The following is a 19,147-nucleotide window of genomic DNA, read 5'->3' on the forward strand; positions in this document are numbered from 1 at the left end:
ATCTATTTACGAAATTTCAGTCATCAACTTTCTCTTCCGAATGCGAAAATATTTTGTTGAGCCCAACCTACATAGGTAGGAATGATCATAAAAATAAAATAAGAGAAATGAGAGCTGGAACAGAAAGTTTTAGGTGTTCGTTTTTCCCGCGCGCTGTTCGAGAGTGGAATGGTAGAGAGATAGTGTGATTGTGGTTCGATGAACAGTCTGCCAAACACTTAAATGTGAATTGCAGAGTAGTGATGTAGATGTATAAAACTAAATTACTTTAATAAGCCAAACATTTGAATCAATAATGGGGCACATATGCAATTTTGGGAGATGATAATACACATTTCGGAGATCACACACACACACACACACACACACACACACACACACACACACACACACACACAACATCCTCACAAAAAATGTTGGAAGTGCCTTCCACCAGCATCAACGCACAACTGAACTTTCTTCCCGATTTTCCACGGCATTGTGTCAAGTGTATCCCCGCCAGAGTTGCCTATTACGTGTGTAACGGCCCCAAGGAGTTTTACAGGTGTCCGTGGTCTACCCCCACAAGTAGAATCATGTGAAGTTATGTCAGATGATCGGAACACAAGGTTGAGATAATTTTACCACCAAAGAAACTGGTTACAAGTTACATTAAAATGTCAGACTTGTGACTCTTTGCTGAACCGAGAGCCACGCTCCAATCTTTGCATCGTGCAGTGGTGTTTCGCGGATGATTCATTAGCCCAGTATCTGCCGTTTTGTATGTTGGTATGACCTGGCAGATGGATCCATGCCTCATCTGTAAATGAAGTCATGGAGAGAATGGACGTTGAATAAGAAAGCCCGTAAGCCATCGATAGTAAAGCATTCCTTTCTCTCATGATCTGTTTCTTGCTATGCCTGCATCATGTGCACTGTGTATGGTAGCAATGCCCATTTTTTTCGCAGCTTTCTGACGTGTGCATTATGAAATGCCTAGCTCAATCGACGCAGCGATTTTCTTGGTGAGTTATCCAAGCGGCTTCGAACATTATCAGTAAGCTCTCTAATCAATGATGGTCCATGTTTACCACTGTCGCTGTTTAGAACACCAGCTGTCTCCATCTTCCTTACAGTCTATAAAATTGTTGCCTTTCTCGGAACACCGCGCACACTGAATTCTCTCCGGAATGCACGATGTCTTTTAACTAATGAGTCTGTCTTCCAATGTGTTTTCAACAACAGTAACCTATTCTCGAAGTGTGTACTGCTTGTTTCTGCGAGGTGAACGCTGCGAACGAATCACTAATTTGCTTTTTATTATCATGCGGCCCGAACTATACACTCATAGACTTCACAAACTGCGACCGACAATGCTTCAACCGAATTAACGCAAGCAGAGCTAGCGCGGAATTATACCAGACAAAGGATATCATGCCAAGAAACAGCCATCAACTTCCTGACAAAGGGCGGTACTTCTGACTCTCCCATTTCCCTTTTCTCGAGCTTTCGGAGGGAAATAATGAGCCACTGAAGTAGTTTCGGTTTAAATGTATCGCCCTGTGCTATCATATTGCGCAATAAGGTACACGGAAATTGCCAGATATCAGCCGTTCTGGCATCTTACAGCATGCTCATTTCACGCGCAAATATTTATTTAACATTTGACTATTACGGCGGAAGGGTAGTAGTTAATGGGTGCATGACAGAGAACGAAGAGCAATACCTGCAATATAACTGAAGGCTGGGCCGGAAGAACTCTCTTTAACAGTAATCCACTGCGATGACAATAAAAAGGCAGCTCCAGTAAAGAAAGTAACGAAATGTAGACTCTTGGAAGGATGAATATTTGTTTAAAAGTGGTTACCAACGCCTGTTGAGTATTTCTTTAAATGCGTACGCAGCTGTTTGATGTCTTTCATTATAACTACTTGTTTTTGTTTACACCATCATCACGTTATGAAAGATCAAATATGAATCACTTGTCGTAGCACATCATATGAATATGGTAATGTATGTCATTAGTGCCCTATTTACAACTGTGGTATCAAATTGGGCACACCATTTCTTCTGAAACGAGACCTGTTTAGTCCTATAGATTTTTCAACACTTCAGATGGTGCAGCAATTATATGGATCGCCATACTGATGTAATACGCCGTGCCATGATTAATATTGAACAGTGGTAATGTTGTAGACCGAACCCGACAGTTACAATACAATTGAACAGCGTGCCATGTATTTAAAAATACTCATCCAGTGGTTCAATTGTAGACGGGACGCTACTGCTTTACTGACAATTTCACCTAGTAAGTGTCATTGTCTGTAGGAACTTACAATATTTTTTGGGATGTATAAGAGAACTAACGACTTACGGTAAAAGGTAAGAAGTGAAAAAGATGGTGGGCTGGTGGGCTTGACTTTCAAAAATAGTAATCTAAGTACTGCACAGGGCAGATGCCACAAAATTCAATAAATAGAATGAATTCCAAAACGTGTCCAACAGCGAGGCGAACGCGTTGCAGCGACAGTGGAGCACTGCATGAATACCCGTCGAAGACAGCACTTACCTTGTCATCTTCTCCTTCACTATCACACTGAAAGAAAGAAGAGATATCCAAGTTAATAGCAGTCCATAGATTTAGCGGTAGAAAAATAAGGCTACACGCTAATTACATAGTCTCTTACACAGTAAGCTTAAATATATAGAGTGAAAGTGTGCAACGTTTGAACTGGAGGCAATTAGATGTGTATACTTCCAAATCTGCTTCAATGCCGTTGTCAGCTGAAAGACTGTGTGTGTGTGTGTGTGTGTGTGTGTGTGTGTGTGTGTGTGTGTGTGTGAGAGAGAGAGAGAGAGAGAGAGAGAGAGAGAGAGAAGAGAGAGAGGGGGGAGGTGGAGAGAGGGGGGGTGGTGGAGAGAGGGGGGGGGGGGAGTACACGAAGTGCGCTGTGCTACACACTCCGAGGTTTCTTGCGGAGAGTACATGTAAAGATAGATGTAGATGTAGATTGGAACACAGCCATAAAATGCAGAGCGCCAAGCCGCCTGCAATCCATGCAGCACGAAGCTGAGCCAAGCGTCCAGAGATGGCGCCACACGGCAATGGTTATTTTATGCGTCCCCCTTACGTTATTCAAACAGCTCCCAAGTGGACATATTTTGCTAAGAGTGGATGTAAACCCACATACTGGTCCACTCGCGCACTATTCACCGAGTATCCGCTGAGTACCAGCAGTACCTGAACACATCAGAACCATTCCCACAGAAGCTGGCAGGAAGAACCCAAAAGCAAATTCTACACGCCACTGGATTCGGACTAGACCACAGTTACAGATTAGTCAGTGGAAATGAACTTTAAATTAATGCCACGAACCTACTTCATATTCTAGTTACATACTGTAATGTCTATATTTATAAACTGTTCTAAGTTGCTGCTAATCTGTGGTGCCATCATTTTGCAGTAGATATTGTCTACCCCTATTTGGTCCTGTCACGAGGTTGTAGAGTTGATTCGTGCAAGCAAGTCATCTCGTAACAGCTACGATTCGTACTTTCGATGGTTGGGGGTGCTTTTCCAACAACATTTTTACGTTCGACACAAAGCATATTTGGTAAATACAACAGTACGAAACACGCAACCGGCGTGGCAGAGAGAATTTCGTACCAGCAGCAGCTTTGTGTGTGCCACGGTTGAGTCCTGGCCCAGAAAACAGTTTGAACCTGCCAGCAAGTTTCACATCGGCGCACACTCCGTTGCGCAGTGAAACTTCATTCGGTCATCTATCCCATTCGCCTGCAATTTTCGTTACTTCAGTGTGAGATGGTCCCCACGCGAGGTACACGACTGTGGCAGCAAAACTGTCCAACATCCTTCCTCCAAAACGAATTCTTTACTGTTACCCACAAGGTTTCGCGCGAACAGAGCCGTCTTTCTCCCGAATATTCCCGTATGAGTTCTCAAATCACCTCTGCTACACTTGGGCTGTACATTCCTGTTACGATCCCGGTACATCTCAGAATTCACCTGATGTCTGTCGTGATGCCTAAATATGATGCCTATCTTACAAGTGTTCGAATTGCTGGAACTACTACTGATCGCTGTAGCCTGCTCTCTCTCCCCCCCCCCCCCCCCCCCCCCCCCGCTCTCTCTCTCTCTCTCTCTCTCTCTCTCTCTCACACACACGGAACAGGTTTATCAGACCGCAAACAGCCATTTATCACCGGTTTTACTGTTTCGTGTAATCGTACTATTGATCGGAACGGTACTGCGCAATTTCCGCCGGGCGGCTGCAGCGGCAGAGGGCGTGGAAACGCGGTGAGCGGAGTGGAGCTGAAAGTTTGATGCCGGCCGGCGGCGCGCTAACTGACGTGGTTCGCAGGCGGGCGTGGACGGACGCGGTAATTGCAGCTGATTGAAATGCTCTCGGCGGCCGCCGCGTGAAAAATACAGCAGCGGCGTCGTGTCGGCCGCCGACACACCGCACCGGCTTTTCGACCGACCCGACGCCTGCCACGGGCCACACCGCGGCCGTCAGAGACAGTCCCGAACCCGAGCCTCGACCACCATCCCCACTGCCGTTTTAGCAGCGCTCAGCCCAGAACACCGCACTTCGGCAGCACTTTTACGTCGAAGATTTTCGCATAAACTGCACCACTGTCAGACATTAGCTCGAATTAGCAGTTTCGAGAATTTTGGAGTACCCTGTACCGAATTAGCGACTGTGCTGTCCATCCGTATCTGAAGCCACGAATATACTCCACAAACGTGTGTACAGGCAGATATGACTACTGATTCCCTGAAGTCAGTCGCCTGTAACTTGTAAGTGAGACTTGGTACTACCATGGTTTTGTAAAACTTCGCCTGGGTTTCTCTCCTGGCTTTATTCTGCAAATTTCTTCCACAATCCATCCACGTGTGGAAGTCTCTTTTTTTTTAAATTATTATTATTATTATTATTGTATTGTGCTGCAGTGTGGAGAGATGAATAGGCGGAACGTTTCTCGAGATAAACTAAGGCGAAGGTTTCCAATGCACACCTTATTGTGAAATAAATATTCACGGTGTCTAACGGCGTCAGGACCGAGTGTGTATGCATCGTTTCGGGAGAAGATAAAATCTCTTATTAACTATTGACGAAGTATCGAAGCATCGGTGGTACCGGAAACCCGACTGACTGAGTGTTACGTACAAGAGGTAGTGAGAGTTTCAATTACCGCCTCGGGGAAAATAAAGCAACGTCATTAATCTTCTGTTTATTCGCAGCCACATATCCACAGAAGTACTACACCTACACGCTGAAATCCCCGGGCGACAGTATACCGTAACGTGCAACTATAGCGAAAAACAAAATTCGCAGCTCACTGATGAAGTGGAAAGGGGGAAAGCCATTTAATTTTTGGCTGTTATAGTTGCGTGGTAGCCGGCCGGAGTGGCCGTGCGGTTGTAGGCTACAGTGTGGAGCCAATCGACCGCTATGGACGCAGGTTCGAATCCTGCCTCGGGCATGGATGTGTGCGATATCCTTAGGTTAGTTAGGTTTAAATGGTTCTAAGTTCTAGGGACTGACGACCTCAGCAGTCAAGTCCCATAGTGCTCAGAGCCATTTGTTCCATTTTTATTTAACACACAAAGTCAAAAACAAGTCCAGCAGCACGCTGTTTTGGGGAAGAAGCTGCTGCTGGAAAGGGCCTCTCACGCTGGGAGGTCCCCACCGGTTTCCGTGACGCTGGCTCTGGCGCTTTTATCGGCGCGCGCGTAGCGGGCAGGCGGCACAAATTACAGCTAGCGCCCTCGTGTGCCCAGCCGGCGCATCTCCCGGCAGGTGTCTGCGCCGGCAGCGGCTCCCAGTGTTTGCCGACTCCCTTGCTGCGCCGGCCACACACCTCGAACCCTCCACGAGTGGCCTTTTATTCGGGCCGAGCGCTCTCCAAGGCAAAGCCACCGGGGCGCTCGGCGCACGTGCTGAAGAGGGGCGACGGGGGGGGGGGGGGGGGAGCGAAGGTGACGGGGGGGGGGAGCGAGATGTTACCTGGCTGCAGCCGAGGCGCGGGAAGACGTGCCCGCGCCGCGGCGTTCACACGCCGGCCGGTAGCAGCATTCAGGCCTTAATGACCCGGCTGCCGGAGGTGAGGTGAGGCGAGGGCGCCGGGGAGCGCACGTTTTTCATCGCCTCGCGGCAAAACAAGCTGTCATCCGTTGACAAGCCTGGCGAGATTTATACTGCTGCTGCTGCTGCCGCTCCTCTCACAGACCAGCTGCACCGCGCCGACAGGGACGTCGGTGCTGATCGTGCTTTCCGGCGAGATAATCTAATCAGCGGCACTCGAGAACAGGACGCTGCGTCCGCATGCCATCAGCAGTGCACAAATAAAAGACAACGAAAAGCAGTGTGTTGCGTCACGGGATCGTTTAGACGGCGGGAACGTTACGAAGACGCCCAACTAAATACAGTGGCGGGTTAGAACCGCTTTGCATCACTGACAAGTTACATGTTTTTATATTGCGAGAATATAACGTCCAAGGAGATTCCGCGAAAGTATTACTTTTTCCCCCAAACATGCCTCGCGAAATAATCACGACGAGAAAATCAGAGCTCATATTGAAGTTCATCGGCAACCAACTGCTACAGGCAAAGAGGGTGTTACCGGCAAGCACTCAACTGCACATGCCACAATGTTGCTTGCGGAGTGTAGATATACATAAAGATGTAGAAATAAATATGCATGCAGGGTGCGGAAGATAGCTCAATAAACGATGACAATTCTATCGAAAGGTAGCAGACTCACCTTGTGTTCGATTACGAGACAATCACCCAACTAATCGGTAACAGCCTGTAGTTTTGAAAATTCTACCGCAACATTATAATAAAAAAAACCTACGAAAGACAACAACTATAATAAACTCACTCTTACAACACGCACCGTCCCAAATGTATCAGATGCGGTTGAATAATAACGGTAGGCGAAGGAAGCGTTGCCACACAGTCAAAGAAGTAGCGTCTTTCGAAAATTAAGAGTAGCTCTAATCAAGCTTTAAAATCACGGGCGGGCTTGTAAGTGAGCGACCGTTTGTAGCTGCAGTTTATGGCTGGTCATGGCCCACCGAACATAGGCCGGTGTGAAGTGGAGCGTACACCATTATGTTAAGTACCTAGTGGTACTGTTTGTGTTTTCTTTTTCGTTTATAAATACAGAGCTATGGTGTTTCTTTAAGCACTGACGAAGGTCTTCTTAGGCACTTGTGGGTTTTATTGTTGTTCTCAAGGTGGTCTAGTTATCTACGCCGAAACCTGAGTTAACACTCAACACTAGTTGCTTTTTTCGCAATCGAGGCGGGTTTTTAGTTTGTTAATATACTAACCAACGCCGCGCTGCGACGTTGAAGGTTCTTTACAGCGATGCCCCACGAACTCGAGTGGCAGACGCTGCAAGAGAGGCGTTGTGCATCACCGAGAGGTTTACTACTGAAATTTCGCGGTAGTATTTCCAGGAAGAGTCGGACAACATATTTTTCCACACAGGTGTTACGCAATGGCCACAACGATAGAATTGGAGAAATTACATTACCACAGAGGCTTACTGACATTTTTCTTTGACTCGCTAATAGAACAAGGAAGCGGGGATCGGTTAATGGTGCCGTAAGTACCCTCCGCCGCACACCTTCGGGTGGCCTGTGGAGTACTGATGCAGAGGGTGATGTTGATGTGGCTGTGTGTGGACCGAATTCCGTGTTTCGTAAGCCCAAGTCTGGGAAGCTTTCATCTGCTGTCACGGTCTGCTCTTGCAGGATTCAAAATTTCCGACGGCTCACGCAGCTCGCTAAAGACCTGCGTTATCACCTCAGCTCCATAAACACGAAAGAGACTCCGTGGAAGTGATTTCACTACCCACTTTTGAGACATTAATGAAGTGGTACAGGTTTTCATTTTCTTAAAAATAAAAACACTCGAGTAAACGTCTCATAAATGGAAATTAGATTAAAATTTAAATGCACTCCCCAAGAATTCTGCGAGAGGATCTGCATTTTATAAACCCTGCCCCCCCCCCCCCTTTCACTCGCAGACGAGCAGGTGAGCGAACATTCTGATAATTAGATTGCCGAGTAAAAGCTAATTTCATTAAGGAGTTTACAAAGTCAGACACGAGCCGGTATAAAAATGAAGGGAGGGAGGGAGCGGGGAGTTTTTAATTGCGCGCTCTGGCTGCGAGCCTGGGCTGCAGAAGCGACTGGTGGCGCCGGCCTCGTTTGTCACTGTCTCGTCGCCGCCGCCGCCGCCGCTTGCTAACTTCCCATCAGCTTTTCCACTTTATTTCCCAACAATCCCGTTTTCCGGAATCCTCGGCTCTCCCTTTTTCCGCGCCCTGCTCTTTTTGTTTGTCCGCGGCGGGCCCTCCGACAAGCCCCCACACACACAGCGGTGCAGGATATCCGGAGCTCTTGGCGCCTGCAGAGGGCAGCCGTCTGCCCTGCCTCCGCCCCACCCCCACCACCCCCGCCCCCCCTAATGTGGCGGTCGCCGGGCGCCGCTGCCCCGCCTCGGCCGTCGCGACGTTAATCCTCCGGCGCTCTCGCCTCGAGGGAGGAGGGCGGCAAAGTGGAAAAGGGCCTCTCTCGCTTGCTTCCCTCCCACGTTTATCCAGCTGTGTTACGAGGTTCTTACACTAATAATACATTACCTTCCTGTTGTCCAGCGACCAGTACCAACTGCACACTTGAGCTTACAATAAGCTTATCCATTCGTGACCCGTCGCAGCTATTAGTTCCAGTAATTAAAAGCCGTCTCTTACACTCTTTCTTACATGACAGGCAATCGTTTTAAGAACATAATTCTTCGATTTTCAGGGTTTTAGTACAATACCAAAACGATGTTTTACCTCTACATATACCTCTACGTACACACACTCTGAAAGCCGTCATACGGTACGTGGCGGAGGGTACCTTGTACTTCTAGTCGTTCCCTGCTCCATTCGCAGGTACAGCGAGGGGAAACGACTCTCCATATGACCCCTTATTAGCCCTAATTTCTCCTATCTTAGCTTCATTATCCTTACAAAAATTTATGTTGCCGGCGGTAGAATGGTTCTACAGTCAGCTTCAAACGCTGGTTCTCTAAATTTTCTCAATACTTTTCCTCGAAATGAACGCCGCCTTGCCTCCACAGATAACCATTTCAGTTCCTGAAGCATCTCCGCGGAACTTGCGTGTTGTTCAGACTTACCCGGTAACAAATCTAACAACCCACCTCTCTGAGCTGCTTCGAAGTCTTCCTTTAACCCGACTTGCTGCTGATCCCAAACATGCGAGCAGCACTCAAGATTAGGTCGCAGCAGTATCTGTACACCGTTTTCTTTACAGATGAATCACAATTTCCTAAAATTATCCCAATAAACCGAAGTCTGGCAGAAGTGAACTTGTGAGGACCGGGCGTGAGTCGTGCTTCGGTATTTCAGATGGTAGAGCACTTGCCCCCGAATGGCAAAGGTTCCGAGTTCGAGTCTCGGTCGGACACAGTTTTGATCTGCCAGGGAGTTTCACGCAGCTGAGATGTTTTTTTTGGAACGGATGGTGGTCTGATCTTAAACCGAAACCGATCATCTCTAATAAAATAAACCGTTACAACTGTTTAATTGCATAATTCAGTTCTTAACATTCATTATAGCTGTAGGCTTACAACACCGCCACCATAAAACAGTTTAAGAGGCGTCATATCACTACATTCTCATATCCTGGTATACTCCAAAAGGCAATGGGGGGGGAAAAGTTCCATTTAAAGATGACACAGTTATTTCAGTATCTCGGTAGATAAAATTAGGAATGACAACGCTATGGGCTGTATTTGTAAGTAACTGTACACTCTTCCCATGTTTCATGAGCGGTTTTGCTAACCCCCCCCACCACCACAGCTGAGTGTCAGCCCGTGAACCACCCACATGGAGGAATGCAGTAGCATCGGGATTGTACCGCGGCGCAAGAACTCGTCCCGCATACTCGGAGACGCCGCCGCCGCCGTGGGCCGTTTTGTTGGAGCATTTCTTTGCGACGTCGGCGGAACGGCAGCCATTGGGCGCGCGATTTATTGACAGGGCGCAGGTTGCAGCGTCGCCGGAAGCGACTCGCTCCTTTTTATTGCCGAACGCATTACATACAACCGCTGTCAGCCGCAAGAACGCACAAAGAGAAAAACACAAAGCGCACATCCGTCTTCCAGGTCGGCATCCCAAATATCGCAATTGAATAACGTGCGGCGCATACGGAATCCCTGAAATTCGCCGCCTGCATTCCTTGCGAGTCAAGCAGTTACCTGAACGAAAATAAAATAAAAAACCAAAGCATCACTGCTTCGCACTTTATCAAGAAATCAACCTGCACGAAAAAAATATTTTAAGCTGAACATCCTCTCGTAAAGCTTACGTAATTCTGTTTCGTTATAAAATTGACTAACCTAATAGATTTCGGATGTATTTCTGGAATTAGCAGTTCCGTGCCCGCACTGTATTTTTATTCGTGTTTATTTCTTCTGAGGCTCCCATTTATCTTTCAATAAGTAAAGCTGACAAGGTGCGATCTGGCTCCATCACTGCCCACAGTTATATTCAGGACCAAGATGATGCCACGTTGCAGCTTGCCTGACTTGAGTGAGACTTACCGTTCGTGAACGAACCTCGACCCCGGAACTACTCACAAACAGGGAAATACAAATAAAATGTGGATGTGGATGTGGAAGTGCCATGCCCAGCAAAAGGCGTTTTCAGCTAACTACCTGCACATAATATTCTCTTACTAAAATAATAGAGAGGACCACGAAAGACAATGAATAACTCTATCGCTTGCGTTCGACTCGCCATTTGCTCTCCGCTTAGCTTCCGTACCAGCTTACTCCTGTGAGAGCACAGATTTCGTCTAAGTGGTCATTTGTTTGAAGCAATGTTCCAGAAGACCTAACACAAAATCAAGTGCGATTACTTTGTCGGTCCCACGATTCCCGTGATGTGACTACAGGTTAATACAAAAACACGTCTCAGGTCACCCTTACTGGCAAGAGAAAGCTGTGAACATCAGTAAATGTAAGCAGGCAATATAACATCAGCCATCTAAACGCAGTCACAGAAGGAATGCCAGGCGTCAAAATAACCGAATAGCCAGAGCAGCTTTTCTGACAAGAAAACGCGAGACTAAACGAGCGTAAAGCGTCGGAAGCTTCCATTAATCTCGAGCCATCCGCTTCAATTTCATGCACCGTTCCGTTGCAGTCAGTCTGATTAACTTATTCTCCGAATCTCCTTCGCTTATACAACGCCAGAGGCCGGTTTTTCAACTACTGCAGGAAAAAATGTGTCAGAGTCAAATATTTCTGAGCGTGGTTACTTTGGAACCTAAACCAGTTGTTCCGTCCAATGTGACAGTTATATATGGAAGCCAAAACTGCACCTTCCGTCCGCTGTCAACTGCAGACGTGCACTACTTTGAAGGTCAGCTGTTTTTTGACGGGGTCAACTTGTCCAAAAAATGCCTCTGAGCACTATGGGACTTAATATATGAGGTCAGCAGTTCCCTAGAACTTAGAACTACTTAAACCTAACTATCCTAAGGACATCACACACACACACACACACACACACACACACACACACACACACACACACACACACACCCATGCCCGAGGCAGGATTCGAACCTGCGACCGTAGCGGTCTCGCGGTTCCAAAGTGTAGCGCCTAGAACCGCTGGGCCACAGCGGCCGGACAAGAGTATCAGAATTGCGGAACTACCTACGAAACGATAGCAAAATTCAGAAGCAGCCAAAGCAATTTTCATAATGGATGTTCTTTACGAATATCATACGCTGAATTGTCCTCACGGCATAAGACTACAAAAAATGAAAAATGTCGTCCATACATTTCAAAACGCCAACACCTGTTTGATCGAGAAAATATGGACCTAAGACAACGTTAAGCGTTATATACTTTCTAAGTGCTAGATGAAGTTGCCGGCCGCGGTGGTCTCGCGGTTCTAGGCGCGCAGTCCGGAACTGTGTGACTGCTACGGTCGCAGGTTCGAATCCTGCCTCGGGGATGGATGTGTGTGATGTCCTTAGGTTAGTTAGGTTTAAGTAGTTCTAGGGGACTGATGACCACAGCTGTTTAGTCCCATAGTGCTCAGAGCCATTTGAACCAGATGAAGTTAAAAAAAAAGAAAACAGTATTTTTGTCCTTCAATAGAGCTGCCCAGGTATGTACAGAGAAACTGTTTAACGTTTTCATGTTGTTATTTATGCACACAGTTTCTTTGGTCAAGATTGTAAACACAGATTTTAAAATTACACCAACTTCGCCATCGACTGTACTATTTATTATTATTATTATTATTATTATTATTATTATTATTATTTATATCACTGCAATTTAAATCGTTTTGAGGTTGTTGAAGTGCTATACTATATGTTGTTGATTGCTACATATTCTCTAATTCTCTATCCTAATCACTTGAAGAAGACTCAAAAGTCAAAACAGAAATCGTGGAAATTATAATGTGTGTATAATACAGTCGACGACGAGCTTGGTGCCGTTAAAAATTCAACGAGACTGTCGTCCCAAAATAAATACAAACTCGTAAAATCTAAATTATTATTAGCTTTAATATATTTGCCGTTTTGTGGAAGAACTTACGCTATGTGTCACGATAACAAAACAAGCCAGAGAGGCTGAGAAACTCAAAATCTATGGTGAATGAGACGAAGCAGACGGGATTAGGTTATCTTGCGCTATGGGAAGCCGACAGCATCTTACCGAAGTCAAAATTTTGGTTCGAGAATCCTATCAAGTGGCCGACAAACTGAATGGCCATCTGAAATACGGTGCGATACGATTTTATTCATAGTTGTTATTTTCTCGGCGACTGTAGAACATATTTGAGAATGAAATTCAGATATTAGTTGTACTGCTATTTTCTTTCGCTGTACTTGACGACTGAATTTTATTGTGAAACGGTGTGAAAGGTTTTAACGTTCCTTCCACTACGCCATGTGTAGCATGGCTAGACAGGACGTTCGACGCCAGTCTGCATGCGAGTTGCATTGACCAGAGGGGAGCGGTGTGTTTGTGGACACGTAACGCAGCGCGGCATTCTCAGCGCAGCACACTACACGGCGAAATAGGGAGAGCGGTAGTTCGAGGTCGGCACGTAAGGGGCCCCAAGGGGCTCCGCCTGTGCTGTGTGGCGGCGCGGCGCGCATTAAAAGATTGGAGGCGCGCGCGTTGTTTCCCGGCGGGACTCAATTCCGACAGAGGAATCACTTAGCTGGCCTGTCCGGGTCGCCAGATTACACGTCTCCATTACAGGGCAGAGGGCGGCGGGAGGCGGCCGCGGCCGCGGCCGCTCTGTCATCATCTCCGCCCCTGCTCGCCCGCTTTGTGCTCAGACTCGTTACTCTGCCCGCGCCACGAGGGGTCTCCTCTCTCCACACGTCTTCCTGGGAGCGCCAGTCGCGACGCCGCGTGTCTGACTGCGACTGTCAAATGTTCCTCGGATATGAGGGGCGCACCGCGCTGTTCTCAAGAACGATCGAAGCCCTAGGTAATAACTGAGAAATCTGTCAATAAATCAGCATATTTCTGCCATTTTACTGTTTTCTTTACGTTCCATTAAAATTCAGACGCAGGCATCGTAAATGCATCGAGTACAACGTAGTGAAAAATGACAGTACTACGCGCGCGAAACACGTCGCAGCAGCTTGTAGATACGAAACAAATACTAACATGGAGATAGAGGGGCTGGCCAGTACTTAGCTCAGTACAGCCGATAGATACACAAAACAGAACAGAAAATTTACGTATCCTAGCTTTCGGAACTTTGTTCCTTCGTCAGGGAGGAGAGTGGGGAAGAAGGGAAAGCGGATTCAGTTACTTACAACCCAGGTTATGAAGCAATAGGGGAAAGGTAAACAGGGAGGGTAGCAAAAATGGAGGCATGGGTGTCAGAGGGAAGCCAAAGATATTCTACTGTAAGTACTGTGCAGCTTCAAACCAAAGAGGCTGCATGCAGACATAAAGAGGTGTATAGTATAAACACAACTACGTAGGATGAAAAGATGCGTGAATGGCTACAGAGGAAAGGGAAAGAGGAGAAGACTGAAGAGTAAATGGGAGTGAAGTTGGTTAACGTATGTTCAGTCCAGGGAGATGGCGGGATGAAAGGATGTGTTGGAGTGCATGTTCGTATCTCCGCATACCAATTGGTAGCGCATGAACGGGCACAGACGAACTGTCTGCCTAGGAGATGTCCAATACCCAGTAGCAGAGCTTGCCCTCCAGCATGCCTGCTACACCGTACGTGCCATTTGGCTTCTCCCACCCAACACCAGTCCCTCGGAACTGCGGTGAGGGAACTTGCACTGCGAAGTGTAGCCTGTAAAATTAGTGCGAGACAGGCTTCTTGTTTGGGTGATACTGGCTACTCCTATGTACTATGCAAAGGAAATCGCAGTGAAAGGCGTAGTCCACACAAATGGCCTTAGCTCTGCTCACGCAAACGTGAGAGGAGCAGAATTAAAAACCTGAGCATTAACAAGAAAAGGGATGAAATGGAACAAAATAATTCCGCGAGGTACGTTTAAGTAAGAGAGACGCAGAGGCGTCTTAAAACATCTTCAAGGACGTTTTTCTTAGACGCAATTTTCTGTCTGATGATGATCTTCGAAAGAGATGCGAAATCCTCTTCAAGGCGACGACCCGCGATACGGGAATGCCTTTCACAACGAACCTGAATTAGAAGTAAATGCGCCAAGCTACCAACCGAACTCTCTCAAATGTGAAGTGACAAGTGACTGAGGACGTACCGCCATGTTATGAAAGGTCTTATAGCAGCACTGAGAGCGCAACAGCCGGGAGCAGACAGTGCCTCGCCAGGACAATAGTTATTTTATTCATGGGCTCCGCAAATCTGCAAGCGCGCCGCCGTAATGGCGAACAACGGCCGTGCCATTGGGTTTCTGTTCCACAACCGCAGTTGTGAACGACATGTAGTTACCGCGCCAGTATTTCCGGCCGTTCTCAGTTTTATGGGGCGGATCACAAGTACTGCAAAAACGATGTCCGCCGGTGCATAAGAGTTTCTTACGACCCGAGTAAAGCGGAATGACTCGCGATAGAATAGCTGGTGTGAGTCACCGGCAGGGGATAAGCCGGCGACGTCAACAGCCGACAGCTTGCCAACTGCGTCCAGACACTCCAGCGCCGCAAGGCGGCAGCCTAGGGTACTAAGATGCGGATCTCTCTCTCTCTCTCTCTCTCTCTCTCTCTCTCTCTCTCTCTCTCTCTGGCTCTGGCGCGCGCTCAGGTCTACCGGAGAACACCGTTTCTCTACGTAGCATATACCTCTACCAGATGTTGCTACCAACCTCTGAAATCATGTCTCTCGTATTACCCAGAATTACGTATCTGGGGTACATACAGGGTGGCTGGTGTAAAACCAACCTGCCAAATGCTCGATGTGAAGTAAGTTTCCCTAGTCAGTGAATAGGAGGACTAACTGCTCTGTGCAGAAGATACTGCACTACTGACGTGAGACGCGCAAAGCATCTCTGCCATTTCTTTTCCTACAGGATGTTCGGAAATTCCCGTTAAAAACTGCAGGATTTGTAGAGGGGAATGGTGGATAATACTTTGAACTGGAAACGTATCGTTTCGTAATACACTCATTTGAAAACCATGTTCGTAACACGACCACTTTTACAAGTAACCCATTAGGCGTGACCCAGTACATCACTTGTTTTACAGCTCCACTCATTAATAGCCATAGAAATTGCACGTATTCTCGTTGGCAGACTCTCTCCAATGTGATGCAGTACGGCCTCTTCAAATTCGGGTTTGAGGCGTCTCCTTGAAGCACTACAATCACACCTGCTGACGGTGAAGTGTATCCTTTCTCGAAGCAGTTGCATAATTATGTCAAAAAAGAATGTCGGACGTTGTGGAGAACGATCTGATAAACGCGCCGAGCAGCAACTCGTGCACTGCCGTGAACGAACCATTCAGAAGTATAGTGTTGGTGTATTCTGCAAACGTTACTCAGGCATGTTGCTCTAAGACTCACAGACTCGTGAATGAGACTCGAACCAGGTCACAGCGATAGGACAGACGTTAAATGACGTCAGCCGATCCGACATAATCACCCACCCCCCTCCCCCACCATGAGTACCCACCGATGTTTCCAAACGTCTGTAATACGGACATGGGTTCCTATACAAAATATTATGTACTCGCAGCAACAAGTCCTAGAAGTTTGTAACGGGAATTTTCGAATACTCTCGTGTGTTCTGATGTAGATCTTCGGGATTTTATTCACTGTTTGAGTACACTAGCCTTCAGGTTGCCCCACAGCTAAAAGGCGCAGGAAGGGGATTTGGGCTTCTGGGCGATCAGGAAATGTTGCTATCTTTGCTATTGTCCTTTCCTCAGCGAGTACCTCAACTCACACACTCGTGCCGGTATTGCAGCTGCGGTTTGTGCTGTTACGGAACTTATCAATGTAGTCGTCTATGTCGTGTCAGTTGATCAAGTAATGAATAAAAAACAGACTGCATTGTCACCTAATGCCAAAACGTAAGCTCAGTTTTACACACACGATGAACCATGCAAACTTAAAATATTTCGCGAACGGTTCTAGTACACAACCAAGCACTTATCCTCTTGCATGCGTTAAGTATTGTATTTTTTTATCTACTAACATTATGGAGCAGGTATGGTTTATTTTAACTGAACGATATTTCTTAATGGCTCTCGAAATCTCTTGGACAAAGAAATTAATTGATACCGTATTCGGCTGGTCCCGGCGGAGATTAGAGTCCTCCCTCGGGCATGTGTGTGTGTGTGTGTGTGTGTGTGTGTGTGTGTGTGTGTGTGTGTGTGTTTGTCCTTAGGATAATTTAGGTTAAGTAGTGTGTAAGCTTACGGAGTGATGACTTCAGCGTTAAGTTCCTTAAGATTTCACACATATTTGAACATATTTTTGATACCGTCTTTGTCAAGATTTTCAAAATTTTTTGAACAATTGTCAGGAAATTTTTTAAACTGAGGCACCAATGGAGACGGGTTAGATGTATTCATTGCCATAGTGGCCAACAACTATTGTACTATGGTGACGTGGTCAATCAAACTGATATTAATGCTTAATACACCCTCACTTCACTTGTTTGACTGTATTATCCCATTAATGTACGGTTTCCCATTGTTATTTCAATGGATGGTTCTGTTAATTCCCATTCGAACAGATCAGTATTAATTCAAAAAGGCTGGACGAACTGCAATTTATACACCGCAGCCACATCTATCTCCATTCACAGCAGAAACTGTTCATGTTCAACGGATAATGAAACTTGTAGCGCCTTTTTTGTTCCCTGTTATGGAGCCCAAGGCAGATGTAGCAGATCCTATCTGGCAAGAGCCAAAACTACAGTTATGCAAAGCGCCGTAACACCAAACTTGACATTAAAAAATAAAAACGTCGAGTGAGAGAAGTAAAGAAACCATGGAATGCCAAACAAATGGCGCGTACGTTTTGGAGACAAAATGCAAACAGCTATGAGCGAGCGAGGAACGTGTTGCTGCTGAATGTCGACCAGCGTTGAATTTTAGCGGCAGGGTGTTGGCATTCCAAAGGCCGCCTCAAGTGGAGCCAGAGAGACCTCGCTCAGGAGAGGGGCTGACGTCTGAATGCGGGGAGTTTGCGCAGCTGGCAGCGGGCGAGGTGAGAAGTGGGGCCGTATGCAGCCCGCGGCTGTGTGTGAATGCAGCCCATCCCCACCACTGAATGCGCACAGGGGTTTTCAGACGTGGCCTGTACGAAGCTGGAGAGGACGAGAGGGAATGCCGCAGGGCATTCTCACAACAGCCGTTCTAAATATATGCAAGTGTTCCACGTAGCACTACGACCCCGCGCTTGAGGCAACTGGAATCCGTTCTGGACTGTAACGGCTCTGAAAGAAAAAAAAGCTTATCTTCTACTTGTTCTGAGTCCAATGTAAATGTATGTGATTCTACAATTATACAAACTGGAGAACCCGGAGAGTAACAGAGTAATAATCTACGTATGTATTCCGCAACCCATCGAACAGTGCGTGTGTGTGGGGGGGGGAGGCTTTTTTTTTACCGTACTAGGATAATCGCATCCCCCTACCCCCTACCCCCTCCCCCCACCCCCACCCGAAACACACCCTGTCCCGCTCGTGAATAGCATGAGCGACGAAAGACTGTTGATAACCCAACGTGTGTGCTCGAATTTGTTAGAGAAAGTAGTGTGTTTCATGATTAGTATCGGAACGTGGGCTATCATGATTTGATTGAGGATCTTTGCGACAACAGGGAAACGTACTTCTTCCAATGTCTCCCACTGCAATTTGGTGAGCACTCCTATGACATTCTTAAGCTAAATAGACAAACCAATAATGAATCGTGCAGCTCTTCCAAACTTTTCCGTCTGTTGTCATGGAATGGGTGAAAAATCGCGTAATCAGTTGCGAAACACAGAACCACTGTCCCAGGTTTCGATGAATACAAAATTGTCTTGTTCAGAAGGACATTGTGACGCTTGTGACATATTGTGTTTAAAAGGTACGTTAGAATAAAGCCATCTGGCTCTTGTCGAGTTTTTAGGTGAATTTTTATTTGACAAGACTGCTTTGTTCTAATGTACCTTTTCAACGCACTATGTAACAAGCTTGAGAATCTTCTTCTCAAGAATATTATCTTATAATTTTCGAAACCTAGATCAAGGGTTCTATCAAAGCTGTGGAACCCAACTGGTTGGCTGATTTTTTTTTTCATCCTTTCCAAGACTATGGGTTTACAGTTGCTGTTTACAGCCATGTTCAAGGTTTTTACATCTGTTTTGTAAAGCCAACGTCGTGAGGGCCTCACACAAACAAAAATACTTGAGAATTGGTAGAACCTGGGAATTGTAAGCGTTCTTCGCAATTAGACTCCCTTACGATTTTCCAAATACGGATTATGTGTTCTGTTATCTCAGGGCCCCAAGTGAAAATTGGAATAATAGCTACACAGGCATGTAGACGCCTAAAAACATATACCCAAACATAACGCCCCCCCCCCCCTCCCCCCACGCATCGGAATAAATTTCTGCGGACACCCAAGTCCCCATCATATTGACCGTG

The 19,147-nt window shown here is 46.6% G+C and overlaps 1 protein-coding gene across 3 annotated transcripts in view; it reads right to left on the reverse strand.

Moving 5' to 3' along the window:
• The window catches only part of LOC126284061 (autism susceptibility gene 2 protein), a 633,203-nt gene that overhangs the window by 179,319 nt on the left and 434,737 nt on the right, over positions 1–19,147 (reverse strand). For all 3 annotated transcript variants that reach the window (XM_049982668.1, XM_049982679.1, XM_049982658.1), the window contains exon 5: positions 2,549–2,575. In XM_049982668.1, coding sequence (XP_049838625.1) covers positions 2,549–2,575 — 27 coding nt within the window. The remainder of the gene's footprint in view (positions 1–2,548; positions 2,576–19,147) is intronic.

The sequence above is a fragment of the Schistocerca gregaria genome, chromosome 1 (assembly GCF_023897955.1).
Source record: "Schistocerca gregaria isolate iqSchGreg1 chromosome 1, iqSchGreg1.2, whole genome shotgun sequence".
Taxonomy (NCBI): Eukaryota; Metazoa; Arthropoda; class Insecta; order Orthoptera; family Acrididae; genus Schistocerca; species Schistocerca gregaria.